The 16956-nt window shown below is 51.4% G+C and overlaps 2 protein-coding genes and 1 long non-coding RNA gene across 3 annotated transcripts; 1 reads left to right on the top strand and 2 right to left on the bottom strand.

Moving 5' to 3' along the window:
* Window positions 1-1568: 1568 nt before the first annotated feature.
* On the bottom strand, window positions 1569-2871 carry LOC133502708 (uncharacterized). Its single transcript, XM_061823799.1, has 2 exons — window positions 1719-2871; window positions 1569-1598 (listed from the first exon to the last, which is right to left on the bottom strand). Exons 1-2 carry the CDS (start codon window positions 2869-2871, stop codon window positions 1585-1587), a joined length of 1167 nt encoding a protein of 388 aa, XP_061679783.1. The 3' UTR covers window positions 1569-1584.
* On the bottom strand, window positions 1569-14536 carry epsti1 (epithelial stromal interaction 1). Its single transcript, XM_061823798.1, has 15 exons — window positions 14450-14536; window positions 14239-14344; window positions 13371-13603; window positions 11305-11762; window positions 10064-10237; window positions 9895-9961; window positions 9666-9803; window positions 9329-9473; window positions 6139-6197; window positions 5979-6062; window positions 5823-5896; window positions 5085-5168; window positions 4691-4764; window positions 3810-3958; window positions 1569-3207 (listed from the first exon to the last, which is right to left on the bottom strand). The coding sequence occupies exons 1-15, from the start codon at window positions 14532-14534 to the stop codon at window positions 3038-3040; spliced, it is 2100 nt and encodes a 699-aa protein (XP_061679782.1). The 5' UTR covers window positions 14535-14536; the 3' UTR covers window positions 1569-3037.
* LOC133502709 (uncharacterized) lies at window positions 9647-16826 on the top strand. Its single transcript, XR_009795553.1, has 3 exons — window positions 9647-9788; window positions 16086-16229; window positions 16683-16826. It is a non-coding gene; the product is annotated as an uncharacterized LOC133502709 (long non-coding RNA).
* Window positions 16827-16956: the final 130 nt, after the last annotated feature.

The raw sequence follows: 16956 nt of genomic DNA, 5'->3' as shown, positions 1-16956 counted from the left end.
AGCGTCTTCTGATGTCCCTTTACAATTCCAAAGCGGCTACGGCGATTCCTCGCAGAACGTCGGGGGACCACCGGACTGTGCGTGAATCCATATTCTTCGTGTAATACCGCGCACAAACGTGAGGAAAAAAAAAAAAAAAAAAAAAAACAGTACTTTGGAAAGGCTTTTGCCTCGCTGCGCCGCCTCTGGAAGGAACGGCCCCACGACGTTCATCTTCTGCTCACTTATCCTCAAAAAGATCCTACACATGAACGCCCCACACCAACCGCGAGCTTGAAGCGGGCTGACCGTCCACTTGCGTTGCAATTCCAAAAATGTCCATTTGGCCTGGATTTTGCCGCGACACTCCACTTGCATCAATTAGTGAGGAAAGGCAAGAAAAAAATCAAGAAGAAAACATTTTTTGCTTCTATTCAATAGACACCGTGCTCCTCCTTCTGGCCGCCCGTCGGCAGCACCATGCCGACTGGGAGGCAGGCACGCGCAAAGAGGACTTTACAACTGACACAGTCATATTAATTGCGCTACACACAGGCTAAAGTGTCAGTCTACATGCGTTGCCCCACTCTTTTTGCTGAAAAAGCGCCAAAGATGGCGCCTGTACACACACTTTTCCATGTCGGGGCTTTGGTTTTCAACATCATACTTATCCAGTCTCGGATTAGTTTGCAAGTAGTCTTGTGTGGTCTTTGCGTGTCTCAACTCGCCGGCCTTTCCGCCACCTGTTTCTAATCTTGGACTGAGGCGCGAAGTACTGGGATGGGTCCCGCACCGCCAAGGCCGAGGGAGAGGCAAGTGCGCCGACCGGTGGACTTTGACGACGTGTGCGCCGTTGGAGTGGGGGGGGGGGGGGGGGGCACCCTCACAAGAAGCTCCTGTTGCCGCGCCCCTGGACGCACCACACAAGCGCAGCGCCGCAACGCCAACAAACATCACGAGAAAACATTACAGGGCGCTTGTTCGATATTTGACGCTGGCTGACTGAATGCCAATTTCACAGTTGCAGTTTTTCAAAGAAATATTGGAGGAAATGTAAACGTACGTTACCTGCTGCCGCCCAGCGGTGCTTTTCAGGTGATGTCGGAAGCAACAACCTCTGAAGCTTTCTTCACAAAGTCAAGGGTCCGCCCTTTTCCGAGGTCGCTCCGTGTGTTAGCGTCTGCTTGGGACGGGGTCTGGTGGAAACCGGCTGGGATTTGTCCAAACGCCGATCCTTGGAGGGGACGCCAGTCCGGAACAATCAATTTGTTGACTTTTTCCCCTGTGACCTTACAAAGCACATTTATCAGCTTGTTGTTTTGTTTTTGGAATTGTCAGCATCAGCTCCAGCTCACCCGTGAGACGGCCTTTTCTCGGCACGTCCAAATCAGCCCCCCCCCCCCCCGCGTCGATACCGTGACCGCGAGAGGCCCCAAATAGCGCCGGCGAGCCGACGGCTTTTCAAAGCTGGGGAGAGATCGCCGGATTGCCGACTGGACCTGCGGGGTGGGGGGCAGGGCAGGCCCCGACCTTTCCGTTCCAAAGTCAAAAGTGCAATTTTCAACGCAAATGTCAGATTTCCGCTTCACTTGAATTTCTCAGCCTTTAATTGGAAGCATCTTCCCAATTTAACACAGACATTTGTCATTTGGAAAACAAAAACAGACAACAAAACAAATCAGCGACGTGAGCTTTCCATCAAAAACAGCCGCCGGCATGAAGTGGGAGAGAATATTTACATTCATACGCTTGAGCGCGCCACGGGATGCTTGGAAAAGCGTAAAGCGACCCCGAGTCCAACTCCCGGCGGTTTCTTGAGAAGATTACTTTCCTGAAAAACAAAAAGGGGGACATCGGCCCCGCATTTGGGTGGAGCGCTTCCACTTGCGGCTGACTCAATTCAGGGCCATCAAAACCAGGCCAAGATGGAAGATTTTGAGTCATGCTGCTGACCCTCTGCGAAAACCCCAAAAGAAAAAGGAAAAAGTAACTCACTCGAGCTTGCAGACAACAACACAGCAAATGCCCCGAGATCAGCGGCTGGCAACAATCGGCCCGCCGCGCCACAAACACAAGAGACCAGAAGACAAGAGAACGCCACTTTGCCGCACATCCGCGACCGAGTGGTCGGAAAAGGGCCGTGGCCTCGTCAGTCAGCTCGAGAGTGGCTGGCCCTTTGGATCTGGATTCCACTTTTAGTCTCTGGAGGCATGTGGACGAGACTTTTGGTCTCTGGACTTGGATTTTGGTCCCTAGAAATGTCCAGACAAGGCTTTTGGCCTCTGCGAGCATCTGGACTCGAGTTTTAGTCTCTGGAGCCATGTGGACGTGACTTTCGGTTTCAGGAAGGGTATGGACTTGAATTTTGGTCCCTGGAAAGGTCCAGACAAGGCTTTTGGTCTCTGCAAGCATCTGGACTCGAGTTTTATTCTCTGGAGTCATGTGGACGTGAAGTTTGGTCTCCGGAAGGGTCTGGACTTGGATTTTGGTCCCTGGAAAGGTCCAAACAAGGCTTTTGGTCTCTGCAAGCATCTGGACTCGAGTTTTATTCTCTGGAGTCATGTGGACGTGAAGTTTGGTCTCCGGAAGGGTCTGGACTTGGATTTCGGTCCCTGGAAAGGTCCAGACAAGGATTTTGGTCTTTGCAAGCATCTGGACTCGAGTTTTGGTCTCTGGAGCCATGTGAACGTGACTTTCGGTTTCAGGAAGGGTCTGGACTTGGATTTCGGTCCCTGGAAAGGTCCAGACAAGGATTTTGGTCTTTGCAAGCATCTGGACTCGAGTTTTGGTCTCTGGAGCCATGCGGACGTGACGTTTGGTCTCTGGAAGGGTCTGGACTTGAATCTTGGTCCCTGGAAATGTCCAGACAAGGCTTTTGGTCTCTGCAAGCATCTGGACTTGAGTTTGATCAGTTTCTGGCTCGCAACACAATGCAAAAAAAAAAAAAAAAAATAGAGCAAGCGAAGTCTCTTATCTCGCAAAACCCGGCCCGCATTTAATTCAAAAATCCTCACAACATAGAAGCGCTCCACCAGGCCTGCATTTGGGTCGTTGGACTTCAAGTCATCGAGCCCTCGAGTAGAGCGTACGCCTGCAGGTAGTCGCCACTACACTGGTCAAGAATGTCCTCCAGGAAGAGTCTGCTGAAGTTTGGAAACTTTGCCATCAGTTTCATCAAGGCCCATTCCAGGTTCTTGTAGCGGTACCGCTCTTGGTACTCATCTCGGTCTGGAAATAGAAAAGAATTTCTATTTTTTTTAGACAAAAGTATCGCCACAAAGAACGGCTTTGGCAGCGGTTTCATGCCCTGTTCTACGGTTCCTGTCTTCATCGGGAACGCGATCACCACCCTTGAGGCTGTTCGAAAAACTGGGCTCGAGAGTAAGCGGTCTGTATCTATCCAGGCTTGGGCCACTCACGAGATGGATTCCTGAAACGGAACCGATCGGCCTCCGGCACAGGCGGGACCAGGAGAAAACTGCGGCGCCCGCTTCGACGCCGATCAACTGCAAACGGCAAAATTTGTCCCGTCTCTCACCGGGCGGACGTCTCCAGATGACGTCACAAGCGTTCCATGCGAAGCATTTCGCGATAAATACAAAAAGTATTTGCCAAATTACGGAGCTCCGTGTTCAAATTGGCCAAAGAGCAAAGTGTTGTTTCTTGTTTCTTATTGCTCGGTCACACCGAGGCGTCAATAGCCGAGCGATCGGTCTCGCGTCGTCAGGTTTGACGCTAAAAGCAGGTTCGCTTCGACCGCGACTCGGCTCTCGGGGTCCGACTCCTCTTAACCCTCGCCGAAAAGCCAAGACAAGTCCGCTTCGACTCACCGGACTCCTCGGCCTCGCCAGAGACGGCGTCCTCACCACGAGGTCCGGGTCCGTGGCGTCCACCGGCGCCGGGCGGCGCCTCGCTCGTCCGTCTTTCCGGGCTTCCTCCGCCGTGCCGGTCCAGCTTGTCCAAGAAGGCCGAGTTCACCCTGTTGGCAAATTTTCAATCAAGCGAAGAAAGAAGAAGAAAATGTGCGCGCGCATGTGTGTTTTTTTTACAAGTTCATCATCGACTCCGCCACTCCCGCAACCCTGGTGAGGATAAGCGGCTCAGTAAATTGCCCAATAGGCAGCGGAACCACTACAGATGGGACTAAAGGGGGCGAGTTCGGGTTCACGCTAACACGTCGGCGAGCCGCGTTTGGTTTGGTGACGTTCAGGACACCAATTGGAAAAGAATCGATGAGGAAGTTCAATCGGCAGCAGAGGCCGATGTGGCCTTTCACGCCGGTTGACAACTTCAAAATCATTCAATTGGATTCATATTCCACGAACACCGTAAGAAGCGCAATCGTCCGTTTGGATCGGCGGCGGAATACTGGGAAAATCCCGATGACTGTGCCGCCGCTGAACAAAATGATCCCGACCGACCCGAATCGGGAGCCATCCACTTGGACTTGAGGGACAAAAAAAAACCCACCCGTGCGTATTCACCTCCATAAAAGAATGAGAATAACGCGAGCCCGATTCCAACAAAAACAAAAACAGTCGATAATGTTTTGCACGTCACGCTCAACTTCCTGGAATACGCTACAAAGACAAGAACGTTCACGTTGAAAGTGACGAATCGCTTGGACGTGATTCAAATCATTTCCATTGGTGTCCAACACGAGATCCCAACCTCATCGCAATCAGGTGGGAACTTTCGCTCGAAGGGTTACCGGGCGTGATCCCGACGGAGGTTTTCCCGCCTGGCGTGTCGCTCCGCCGTCTTCCGTTGCTCCAGACGTTCGGCCTGCAAAGCGTCACAGGCGCAATCACGTGAGCGATTGCGCGTGGCCTCCGCACCAAAACGCCGGAACCGCCAATAGCGTTAGCCACCGCAGCAGCATCTGTTATTAGGTGGAGGATGTTCAAAATCTGACTACATACCGTATAGATCTATATTCTGTCAAAGAAAAGGAGCATTTAATATTGCTTCGCTCTTTGAATTAGACACCTGAAAAGACTAACGTGATATTCGTGTCATATTTCAGTCTTGGAATTGGACTCTGTACTCCCGCGCGGCTGCGACCGAAAATACGCCCGATTTCCAGACACGACATCTTCTCCTACCTTTTGTCTCTGTTCGTCTTTCTTCCACTGGAGCGCATCTTCTTCTTCTTGTCTTTTGTTCTTCGCCAAAGTTTCCTGTTTGAGCTTAAACAACACGTCGATCATCCACGCGCCCGTTATCAAGGCGACGGGCAGCGAACGGAACCCGAACGAGGCGACCTCCGCGCCGGGGCCGTCAAACTCGTCTTCGCTCGCTTCGCCGTCACGGCCGAGAAGACGAGCGGACGTTCGCTCGCCTCGGACGGAAAAGTCGTTTCCAAATCAGAAGCCAACGATAACGCTTTGCTGAGGTTACAACGAATGCCCCCGTCAGTCTATCCGTCCCTTTTCCGAGCCGCTTATCCTCAAAAGGATCACGACGATCGGCGCGGTACCCCCTCGACCGGTCGCCGGCCGGTCCCGGGGCACATATCGACACCGTCACTGAGCGGGAATCGATCCTACGTCAAAGTCAGCCGTGTGTACCACTACACCATCGGTGACCCCCCCCCCAATACAATTCTGCTCAATATTTTGCATTATTACAAGTTACGATCTGAAACGTTGATGCAGATTTTGCGGCGGGCGACGCAAACAATTTGCTTTTCCCGGCCGTGCGCAAGATGACGTCGCCGCCGGGCCAACGTTTGACAAAAAACTCGATTTGATTTCATAACTGATCAAATGATTCCTCTCGAATCAGTAACATATAATATTGAAATCCTCGCAGCCAATCAGAAAAGGCAGCACAGGCGTTACCTTCTTCTGGATCTTGGAGCAACGCAAGTCCGCCAACTGTTTCTCCCGGACTTGGGCCAAGGAGGCGTGGCCGCCTTGAAACAGTGAAGGTGGTGCGAGGGTCAAGGGTGAAGGGTCAAGGGCACCACGATTTGAAACGATTGTGACGGTTTTTACCGAGTCTCTGTGGCGTCGTGTGCACGTGTGCGAGTCTGTGAGCCTCCTTCCATTTTTGCAGCTCTTCTTCTTCCTTCTCAGCTACTAAAAGGTTCAAAAAAGGCAGCCGAGTAAGGAGGGCGGTCGGCGGGGGCCAGAGCGTACGGAAAGCCGAGCTTACTCATTCTGTTCCTGTTCCGGCGAGACTCGATCGGAGCGATGACGCTCACTCCCCCTAAACTGAGAGCGAGCCGGGGGATGAGAAACGTCAGTAAACATCTCGAGGATGAGCTCGGAAAGTTTTTTGTACACTTTGCGCGACACTTTTGGGCGGCAGCGAGCCGTCTTGTCTGAAACGGACGAATCGCCAATCTTGGAAAAAGGACTCAAAGGGATCAATTCAATCCCAACGCAAATCGGGATCAGAATCTGCTCCATTGGCCGATACGGTGGAAAAGATGAAAACTCGCATTCCACACGGTGAGATACTTTCATTCCAATTTTTTTAAATACACAACATTTTAATTACACCATCTCATGAAATTACGTAAAGTGCATTGAAAAGAATTTGAAAATAGAAATTAGGGAAGCTATCAGCCCTCTGAATGACACACATTATTTTTATTGTTCCAATCGAACAACTGCACTGAAATAAAAGTTTTCCAACATATTCTGAGCCGAACATAAATGTGCAAAAAATATTTTGTCAAGGGTATCGTCCACGTTTTGACCAATACTCGTCCATGCTTGAAACGATTCACATTATTATGTGAAACGGGACCTTTTCTTGTCGTTGTTGTTGTTGTTGGTGTGACAGTAATGCGCTTCCGTACCCACCGGGCACGCACTCGCTGCAGAAAGTCACCCGATTGAGTTGAACGCATGCGCAGGTGGCCAAACAAGTGCGATTTCCGGGGGGAACCCCGAACGCACCACGACACAAAGGAAACACAAACAAGTTGCCTTTTCCCGGAAAGCGAAACCCAAACGTGACAAAACATTGCACTCTTGCAACGTAGCTCGGTCGACACCAAATTGACAGAAGCTGTGGACAATAAAAGAACGAAGCGTTTCTTACTAATTTGTCCTTGTGGCCATGCTGTTGTCAGCCGTGTTCCTCGCGGGGTCATTTGCGTTCGAACGAATACTTGACGGATGTTTCGTATCCATCTCCTGCCAGGTCGGAAGCGAACCGATGCCGGTGTTGCGGAACAATCTGCGAGCCGTCACAAAGTGCGTAACACGGAACGAGATCGGGCCAATATTTGGGTAGGGGGCGCTGTCGGTCGTCGAAGAGAAGAAAACTTACCCAGATAGGTTGTTGTTTTTTTTTTTTTTTAACTTTTTACCCGGGGAATGTTTTGAATCGTTTATAAACAATGAAATACAACAATAACTTCAAGAAACTCAGGGATACTTCAAAGGTTCCACGATAGAAAGAAGAACTCCATTCAAACTGCTTGTAGCCGCCCGGATATACGACGTGCCTGAGAGGCGGCCATATTGGAAAGGTCGCCTTTTTCGTAGTCAATTCCGACTGCCTGCTTATTTGAAAAGTGCTTTTCTCTCTTCTCTTTCAGATTGACTAATTCAGACTACTTAAATAAAATCCCATTTTAAGAAACCAACGCATCCCGATTTTTTTTTTTTTTTTTTAAATTATTGCGCTTTATCTTGTCCGCTCAAATACGTGGGGACGAAGACACAAGTGGATCGCGCCGACTGTTTCATAAGAAGAAAATGAGGTGTTGGTGGTCAGCGGGACTCAGGGAAGGACTTCGTGTCAGGCTTACTTGAGCTATGCTCACGTACTTTTAATGCGATACGGATCGCAAGCCATCAAAACGTTATGAGGCCTAGCAAGCTAGTGCTAGCGCTCGGGGCGGGTGTAAACACGCTGTCGTTGAACACGTGATATTGAGCGGAGCAGTCAATTGCAACCTCTTTGTAGACAGGCCACATCCTTTATAGGGGAAAAATCTCCACCAAAATGTCGCAGAAAGTAGATAGCTAAGTGCCATCTCGTGAATAGGTTTCCAATTACGCCATCTTGTGAGAGAACACAGATGATAGGTGAAGCGTGAATTTTTAGTTTATCCGATTGGTCTCAGGACTGTGGTGACGTCACTGGAAACCTATCCATTGAAGAGAGTTCATGAGTTCTGTCCGTCACCGTGCCTCATCTGCCAAGGTCCGATGGTTCGGAGACCAAGTTTGACAAATACTTCAGAAGAACATTTATTTATTTATTTTTTTTTTTAAGTCAGGGTTAGGCGGTGGATCCAGTTGTCCAAGACGAGCGGAAGCCAATTAACAGTCCAATTTCTTATCTGCGAAAACATCGACTTCTGCATTCAATCCGGGACCTCTTTGCAAAGTGTCTCTCATTTTTCCACGTACCTTCGTTTATCATCACCTCCTAAATGCTCAACGGTATCGGACAAAACTCTGGGCGACGTATTTTCGTGTCGACTTAGCGTTGAAGAATGCTTTGTTATAGACCAGCAGTACGGCCGGTCACGTGACTTCGGTGCGCGAACGAGCTCTGTAGGGCCTGTTGCCGCGTTCCCAGCACATGGCAAAGAATCACCGGGAGAATCGTCTTTATTTTCCCAAGAATGTCAAAAACGGTCAAGGAATTTGGAGCCGCACGACTACGGCAACATTTCAGACATAAAGACGTGCCGTCTTGTCATCGAGCAACGATGGTACATTTTTTGGGGGGGACGATTTGACATTGATCGTGATTGCAATTGGAATTGAATGAAATAACACGATGGTCGCCACAGCCCCAAAATGATCAGAACATCCCAGAGGAGGCGGCCTCCTTCCCCAACGTTGGCGTGGCAACCAATCAACAAGCTCCTGAAGATGGTGCAGTGGACACCGGTAAGCAAAGCATGATGGGAAACGTCCGCCACATCCACCCGAGGGGGCCGGGCAACCAGGACATTCTTCAACACGGCCACACTTCCTGTCCCCCTTCCCGCCTCGTGAGCGCACGTAATCGTTCGAGCACGCAGTGCGCCGTGAGGCGTGCCTCAGGGTCGTGGTCCCAGCACTCTGTGACTGTTGCGCAATAGAGGCTCATTCCCTGCCGGCAGGACGCAACCGTTAGCGTGCTAGCTGGAATGCGCGCCTGGCTTTCCCGACCCCACTCACTCACCCAATGCCGCGTCGATGCTATCGGCATGTCGGGGCGTTGGCGCCCCCTGATGACCACATCGCGCATCACGTCCACGCGGGGATGCTCACCCACCAAGCCGGTGAAGGGAGGCACGTAACTGGGAACCTCTGCACCCGCGCAATTAAACGTCCATGCAAAAAAAAAAAAAAAATCGGCAGACGTCTAGAAAAGACACGCGCTTTACCTCTGCCGACGCGGCATCGCGAGGCCATCTCCCAAAGGACGAGCGCCATGGAGTAGACGTCCATCTGCTTGAAGGACTCGCCGCCATCCTCCAGGTTCACGCGAGACTCTAACGCTTCCGGAGACATGTAGCGCGCCGTGCCCACCTCCGCACGCAAGCAAACATCTCACATTGTTTTACGACCGCACTTCGTGTCGCATCACATCACGTCACGTTCCGTCATTTTGTCACGTTATAGTAGCTAGCTAGCCTTACTTCCCGTTACGTTACGTCACGACTCATCGCTTCAGCGTGGTTGTGTTACGACAACTCACGTAGCTCCGCCGCGTCGGGTTACCTGGCCGCTGTTGGCGAAGTCGTCCGCGGTGAGCTCGTCGTGGAGTTTGACGGCGAGGCCAAAGTCGCACAGAGCGACGTCTCCGTCGTCCTTCACCAGCACGTTGCCGCTCTTCACGTCGCGGTGAGCCACCGACACCTGAAACGCGAGCGCCAAAATAGCTAGACTAGCGCAAGTCACGTTGGACTTTTCTAGCCAGCTTGTCGACGAACGCACGTGGCGGTGTTACCGTTTGCCGCTAACCCTAAGCAGCCCGATTCCTCACCCCCGACCCCAAAACGTAGCCCCGAAGCCAACTGTAACGGACGCCTCTCTTTATTATTTTCGAATGTTGCAGTGGGCACGTTCGCTAATAATGCACCGATGAGCCATTTTCTACGTGACATGCTAAGCGTTACCTTGGGCGACCCCGACGGCCAAAGGGTGTCGCTGTGCAGGTGCGCCAGGCCTCGCGCCAAGCCGGTCGCCATCGTTAGCAGCCGCTTCCAGCCCAGAACGTTGGCTGTCAGGAAGTCTCGAAGATTTCCCAGCCTGTGATAGGCCAGCAGCAGCCAGTAGGCCCCGCCCCTCACCTGTCATTAGCATGGTAATTAGCATCCGTCTGAGCCAGATAAGAACTGATCCTTATTATTGTTTTGGATTGGGACGAGCAGATGGTTTTTGGCCCTCAAACAAAACATGAGATATTTTTAGATTCGCCTTTGATTTGAGCCCAACATATATATATATATATATATTTTTTTTTTCTCCCCATCGACTTGCACGTTTTGATTCTCATGTTGAGAAGCACCGCTGACAATTTATGTTGCTAGTATTTTGGCGATGCATCGCATCACGTTGCGTTTTCTTCATGTAGAATGATGTAACGTTCGGGCTATAACAATACATCAAAGTCACGATTCCATTTGGCGGAGGGGTGTGTGTGTGTCTTAAAAAAAAAAAAAAAAAAAGCGATTATGATAGCACAAACTGCACAATTTATTGAGATGATTTTTATTTGTTTTACTCTGGTAGTTATTCCCTAGCAGTCTCAGTGTTTGTTTGCCTTCTTTTCGCTGTTGTTGTTGTGAACTATGTTTTGGATTATCTGGCGTCACAAGCAATGATTTTCCTGATCGTGCGCCGCTCAGTGGCCAGTGGCTGTAATGACAAGTTGGAATAAAAGACGGACGTAAAGTGGCGACACGCATCTCGGCTGAACGTGGCGCAAAGGGGCCACGGCACACGGCACGACATTTCCGAGACGACGCCGCTTTGCGATTTTCAGTTGCAGTGGAGCATTGTGACGGCGCTTTGTTTGTTCATCCCGTGAAGGAAATGCCATGGCGTTTGTTCCTGTTTGCTTTTTGATCCCTGACTAAGTCGAATGTGAAGCGCCGTGATCCCAAAACCAACATAAGTACTGAAGCGCGACCTTGGACTACAATGCATGAGTTGCAACAAAGTGCTCTTGCGGTGTCGTATTTGTACAGTCCAAAATGGCGGCGTGTTCAGAGTCACCTTTGCTAATTGTCCGTCCTGTTGTGTTGAAATGAAGATGAAGACACGCAACGTTTATTAGCTGTGTTGAAAAGTGCTTATTTTTGGAGCTAGCAGGAATTTGCCCGATTTTAGCGGCGTTAAGAACGTAAGACGTCACCTGCGCCCCCAAGAATGGGACGATGTTGCGGTGCTGCATCCCGGCGTCAGCCAAGATGGCGCCTTCGTGCCTCCAAGCCGCTACCTCGGCGCGGGGAAAAACTTTCACCGCGATCACAGAGCTGCCGCCGCCGCCGCCCGCTTGGTTTGGACTCTCACCCAGGAGCCGGGCCCTCCACACCCGCACAAAGCGACCGCCGCCCACCGCCGCTTCCATTTGGACGGCCGGCGACCGGTCCGCCTGTCCCGGCTTGGGCGTGCCGGACGGGGCTGCCGGTGTGTTTTTTCCCCTCGGGTCCGGGTGGGCCAGCGGGCTCCAAAGTCCGGAGGGGGCTCTTTTGCGGCTTTGTCGCTTGGAGGTCCAGTAGAGGGTGGCGACTATTGCCAGCGCCACGACGAGCGGGACCAGGCTGACCAGCACCGCCGGGATCACGTCTTTGTCCCACACAGAAGGCAAACCTGAACGACAACAACATTACTGCATCTGTGATGTCACCAGACTAGGATGTCGGCGTGGCGTCTACTTCCTGTGTTTGAGCGCTTTTTACTAGCGTCTTTACTCGTGCGCTATGTTTATTGGAATGTTGAAGAGCATTCGTGCTAGCTAGTGCTAATACTGCTCTAGGTTTAGTCGTCTTTTCTGCCCTATTAGAAGTCCCACGTACGTTCCTGCCAGGACTCGCCCTGCTCCGACATTAATACGATACTCTATCCGGATACCGTTCCCAACGTTAGATATGATTGCGGCCGTACGCGGGTAGAACACGACCGCTTGCTTTAAGATGGGAAAGGTATGTGGAAAGTATGCACGTTCGTGTTTCGCCGGCAAGGCGAACTTTGCCAGGCTAAAGACGAAGCGGGGGTAGGGTCCCGTCTGATTGGGTTAGAAAAGAGCCGACTAAAGAAATCCACATCGCAAAGAGGAAAAAGTTGGAAAAACTAGTGCGAACGAACAAAGTCTGGCGTGCGTGACGATGGCTAACCCTATTCCAACGCGAGGATCCTGCTTGTGGACTCATCATCATCCTTGAAGTCTTCCCCTTCAGGTTTTTTCCAGATCAGCATCTGCCAGCTTCCTTCACGAGCGGGACACAAGGAGGCCACCTCATCTACGTGCACCCCTAGGATGCGTCCTCTCTCATCCACAGGAACCACCGCAGCCGCCGATTATATGCTCCTCGTACACTCGCTGTAGTATCGTCTCGCCACCCTGCACTACTTCCAGATTTTTTTCTTCCCTAATATTGGCCACTCGTGCTTGAGAAGTATCTTTAGCATTTGCACCATTGCCAGACCGTTGACAGCTGTCCCAGATGATATGGCACTCCGAGTCACGTTAAACTGCAACCCTTTCTTGAAGTCTCTGCACTATTTATCTGCACAATGGTCACGCACCAGATTATTCTTCTATTCTAGCGTCAGTATAGTTGCGTGCGCCGACGTCCGCGCGCAGTTTGCCGTCGCTACGGCCGGTGTCGACTCGGACGCCGCAGGGTGGCGCCGTCCTGAGCACATTTTGGTCCTTTCCGCGAGACCCTGCCTGTCGTGGTGTCGCTCCATTTCCCAATTAATCTACGTTCCAACCCTTCACCTAAGGTTACGAGCCGCGTGATGCAAGTTTCCTCTCCGGGCTGTCCGGGCTCCGCCCTACGGATAGGGTGAAAAGCTCGATCCCCGAGGAGGTCTCGGAGTCCAGCCGCTGCTGCTCCGCATTGACAAATGAGGTAGTTCGGGGCATCTGATTGTTATGCCTCCCTGGTGTGCTGTTCTGGGCATGTCCCGGCGGGCGGGCGGGACAATCTGGACGGACCACATCTCTCGGCCGGCTTGGGAACGCCTCGGGGTCTCCTTGGAAGAGCTGGATGAAGTGGCTGGGAGAAGAAAGACTGAGCTTCTCTGCTTAAACTGCTGACCTCATATAAGCGGTGGAAATGGGATGGATGGCCGACGGACGGATGGATGGATGGATGGATGGTTACCAACATGATCAACGTTTAGGTTGCCCAACAATTCTAAATCGCAACATCGTAACATGTTGCTGAGCATTTTCACAATCAGCTCGCTCACCGTTAGCATCGCGTCGGAAGATGAGCTTGTCGTTGCACTCGTGTTCGCCACGGCAAGCGCACACCTGCAAGGTCACGGCCGGTTGCGCAGTCCGGGCAGTCTTTGCCGCTCCAGTCATTTGACACTCGTTAGACGTTGAGCCCAGCAGAAGCTCGGTTTCCTCCGCGCCATCCAACGGCAGCGCGGGATTGTGGCACATGGTTCGCACGGACACGCTTGCGTTAGACTCCGTCCTGCATAAAAGGAACGGGACCTCGTTAGTTCGTTTGCGTGTGTTCGGCTCACCTGCTAGCATGCTAACAGGTGAGCCAGCGATGACGCGGTCGTGCTTACGTCGAAGGAGAGCAGGAAGACGCTTGAGGCCTTTACACTCGCGCGGGCGGCGACTGCGCCGACGTGACTGTGGGTGGCTCACCCACGTGTCGTTTGCCCACCGGCCCACTTTTGAAAATGCGCACGTCTTCTCCAAGTCAGAGATGTCGCTACGGCTGCCTTTGGCTAAGATGACACAGGGTTTTGGTCCATTTTCAGGAGCGGTTTGATCGAGGGAGCGTGTCTGATTGAAGAAATGGACTTAAACGACCGGACGATTCGTTTAATCATGCTGCCAAATCCACCGAGAAGCCGGCGACGTCGGAGCTACGTAGTGCCAGAAAGAACGGTCGATATGTCATGACGGCATCCGACTCAAACGGGCCAAACGTGAGAGATGAGCTCGGCGGCAACTTTTTTTTAACGGCCTCCGGAAGGGGTGCCGCGCCCCGTGAGGCGATGCGGGCGTTGTCAACGGCGGGAGTATAAAGCGGCCTCAAGGCGTCACTGCCGCTCGGATAATTTAGCATGTTAGCATGCTAGCGTCTGAGCTCACCACACGGCCACGCAGATCTCCTGTAGGGAGGAGCAGAAGGAGGACAAGGAGCAGTTGGAGGAGCAGACACGGTCCCGGCGACGGTCCCGGCATATCGGACGGCTCGCTTCACACCACATGCACAGGTTGTAGCTAAGATGGCCGCTGAACGATTCCGCCAGTGCTGACCGCAACAAAATCGTAACCCATCAGACTTTTATCTGTACAGTACCTTTCATCTCTCTCTCATTTTTCTTTTCTCTCTCATGGGCCGAGAGAGGAAGGGGGCCGGACTGCGAATGCTGGATATGCTCCATTCCTCCGGTGACAAAAAAAATAAAAATAAAAAAAAAAAGTGATAAAGTACGGAAAAGATTTTAGAAACGGTGCTCGTAACTTTAGTTGAAAACGGCCTCAGAACTGATGACTAAAGCTTCCGTTTTTTTTTTTTTTTTTTATCATGGTTAGGCCAGACTGGCCAACCAGGATTTGATGTCTGCAATGAAGAATGCAGACAAAAAAAAGAGCAGCCCACGTAAAACGCGGAAGTGCAAGTACTGCGATCTGCAAAGCTCAGATGGGAGAGCGTCACATCAACCAAATCCAGTTTTCCGTCGTCTCGGGGTTGGCGGTTGTTTTGGCTTGCGAGAGGCCTCCAATGACGTTGCATGAAGACATTTCGAGGCATCGCTTTGGAAATGACGGATGACCTTTCGACTTTTGGAAATCACGAGCGAGAGGCGGCTCTTTCTTCTCCCCGACAAGCTCGTCCCATCTCGCCGTCTCTGTGCCAAAGCCGTTTTGCATTTGTGTATTTGGCAGGTTGGCCTCTAAAATACGCCGACTTTGTTGTGGTCCTCCTGCGGCCCCCGAACACGCTTGCTCGAGGAACCCGCTGACTGACTTTTTCTTTTGCGAGGCCGAAGTAGCTGAAGTTGCTTTTCAAGATTTCAAACACTCCTAAGCTTTCGGAATTGTGTCCATTCCCCCCCCGGCGGTTTTCCGTCCCTACAGACGCCAACGCTCCAGTTTCTCCTGCCCGTTAACGCGACGTCTTGTCCTCTGCTCAACTCCACCATTTTTTTTTTTCTTCTCGCAGGATATTCTCGGTAAGCTCTTTCCGCCGTCATCTTTTGTCAGTGCTTTTCTTGGCTTCTGCGTGGAAAGGCAGCCATCAAGTTTTTCCAGATTTCGATCGGGAAGGGAGCCCCGCGCCGATTCGGTTCCAGCGCCCGGCTCGCGTGAAGAGCGCCGAAGCTCTTTTTTCTGCGGCTCGTATGAGACGCACGCAGGCGGACTCGCACAACACACTCGGCCGGGTGTCTTTTGTCGTTGCTGGCGGGGACGAGGGCGACTGGCACCGAATCGACACAATCTTTGTTTGTGTGCACGCGTCACACAAACGCACGTTTCTTTTTCACATCATAATAGCATTGCTATAGTACGTACGGATTTAGTACTTTTACACACTGTATCCGTCACATTATGTAGTTTTAGTATAGCCCTATTATACAAACTGTGGTGACAATGAAATTGGGAAGTTGTGCAAAATGTCAATAAAGAAAATGATTTGATGATTTTCCTTTCCAAGCTGTATTTCGTGGAATCCACGACCAAGACAAGACTTCTCACTTGGAACGCTTAGGGTTAGGGGACTGCGCTCACGTAGCGCTTGATCAGAATCGGCTTTTAACGGCGCCGGCCGGCTTCTCCGGGCCCGAGCTCATCTGAGTTGGAGCGACGCCAAGTGGGAAAGCGCGCCGCGCTCCGACGCGAAAGAGGAAAAGGACTATCCATATTGTATTCAGCGCAAAGTCCAAAAGTTACCATCTCTGATGCTACCGGACCTTTGGTGTTCTTCCCCACAGTAACTCGGGACATATCTTACACGCTGGAGAAAGTGGAGATGATTGTGGACAGATGTCCAACCGTCCTTTGTCAACCATCGTGACCTTCAGGTTTCGGGGAATTCCACAAGAATTACGCGGGCCGAAAAGGATTTGCCAGTCACGGTACGGATTCTCTTCTTATTGACTTTTTACACAAGGTTCCAACGTCCTGAGAGTTGGGCTTCGCTATTTTTACAAGATTAGCAGATGTGGCAGGCTATCGTATATTTAGTATGGGCGCAGATAGCGTCGGTCTTGTGTACGTATACAATAGGGCTCAAGTATTGAGTACTGGATACTGACTTTTCTAGAAGCCATGCCATATAAATAAGTGTGGATATTGTAACACTGGATAAGGTAGCGAAAACAACGTACAGTATAGCCGGAGTCCCGAACTCGTACCCAGGTGGAACTTCACGCATACGATGAAAGCTGAAGAAAAACAAATAAAAGAAAACCAGGACGGGGGTGGGGGAAGTAGCCCTCCTCCAATGACTTCACATTCCAATTCAGAAACCCATCGCCCCCCCCCCCCAACCATAACATGCAAATCAAGTCAGTTCAAATAACTCACAGGTGGTGATGATGATGCTGATGATGGTGGCGGCGGCGGCGAGCCTGTCACACCGCATGCTGACGCTCAACTGTGCGTAGAACACAGCTGCATCCAGATGGGTGCGAGCCCCACCCCCCCCGCGAGGTCTTCCGCGCCGTCCTACTGGCTCGCTTAACGCCGTTCTCCAGCTTTTTCCAACCACATCACTTCAACCCAAACACATTATTATTTTTAGGATTGTTTTGTGACTAGATTTTTGATGTCAATCACTTGGTAGACCAATGAGGACACGTG

The sequence above is a fragment of the Syngnathoides biaculeatus genome, chromosome 6 (genome assembly GCF_019802595.1).
Source record: "Syngnathoides biaculeatus isolate LvHL_M chromosome 6, ASM1980259v1, whole genome shotgun sequence".
In the NCBI taxonomy this organism is placed as follows: domain Eukaryota; kingdom Metazoa; phylum Chordata; class Actinopteri; order Syngnathiformes; family Syngnathidae; genus Syngnathoides; species Syngnathoides biaculeatus.
This window is presented reverse-complemented; position numbering and strand designations above follow the sequence as displayed.

Excerpts from the sequence above, each read along its gene's own strand:
- LOC133502708 (XM_061823799.1), bottom strand. The coding sequence starts at position 2,871 with ATGCTTGCAGAGACCAAAAGCCTTGTCTGGACATTTCCAGGGACCAAG.
- epsti1 (XM_061823798.1), bottom strand. The coding sequence starts at position 14,534 with ATGGAGCATATCCAGCATTCGCAGTCCGGCCCCCTTCCTCTCTCGGCC. Across the intron at positions 11,763-13,370 it reads CTTCCGACGCGATGCTAACG|GTTTGCCTTCTGTGTGGGAC; the intron begins GTGAGCGAGCTG and ends GTTGTCGTTCAG. Across the intron at positions 6,198-9,328 it reads GCGATGCCGCGTCGGCAGAG|TTTAGGGGGAGTGAGCGTCA; the intron begins GTAAAGCGCGTG and ends GCTCGCTCTCAG.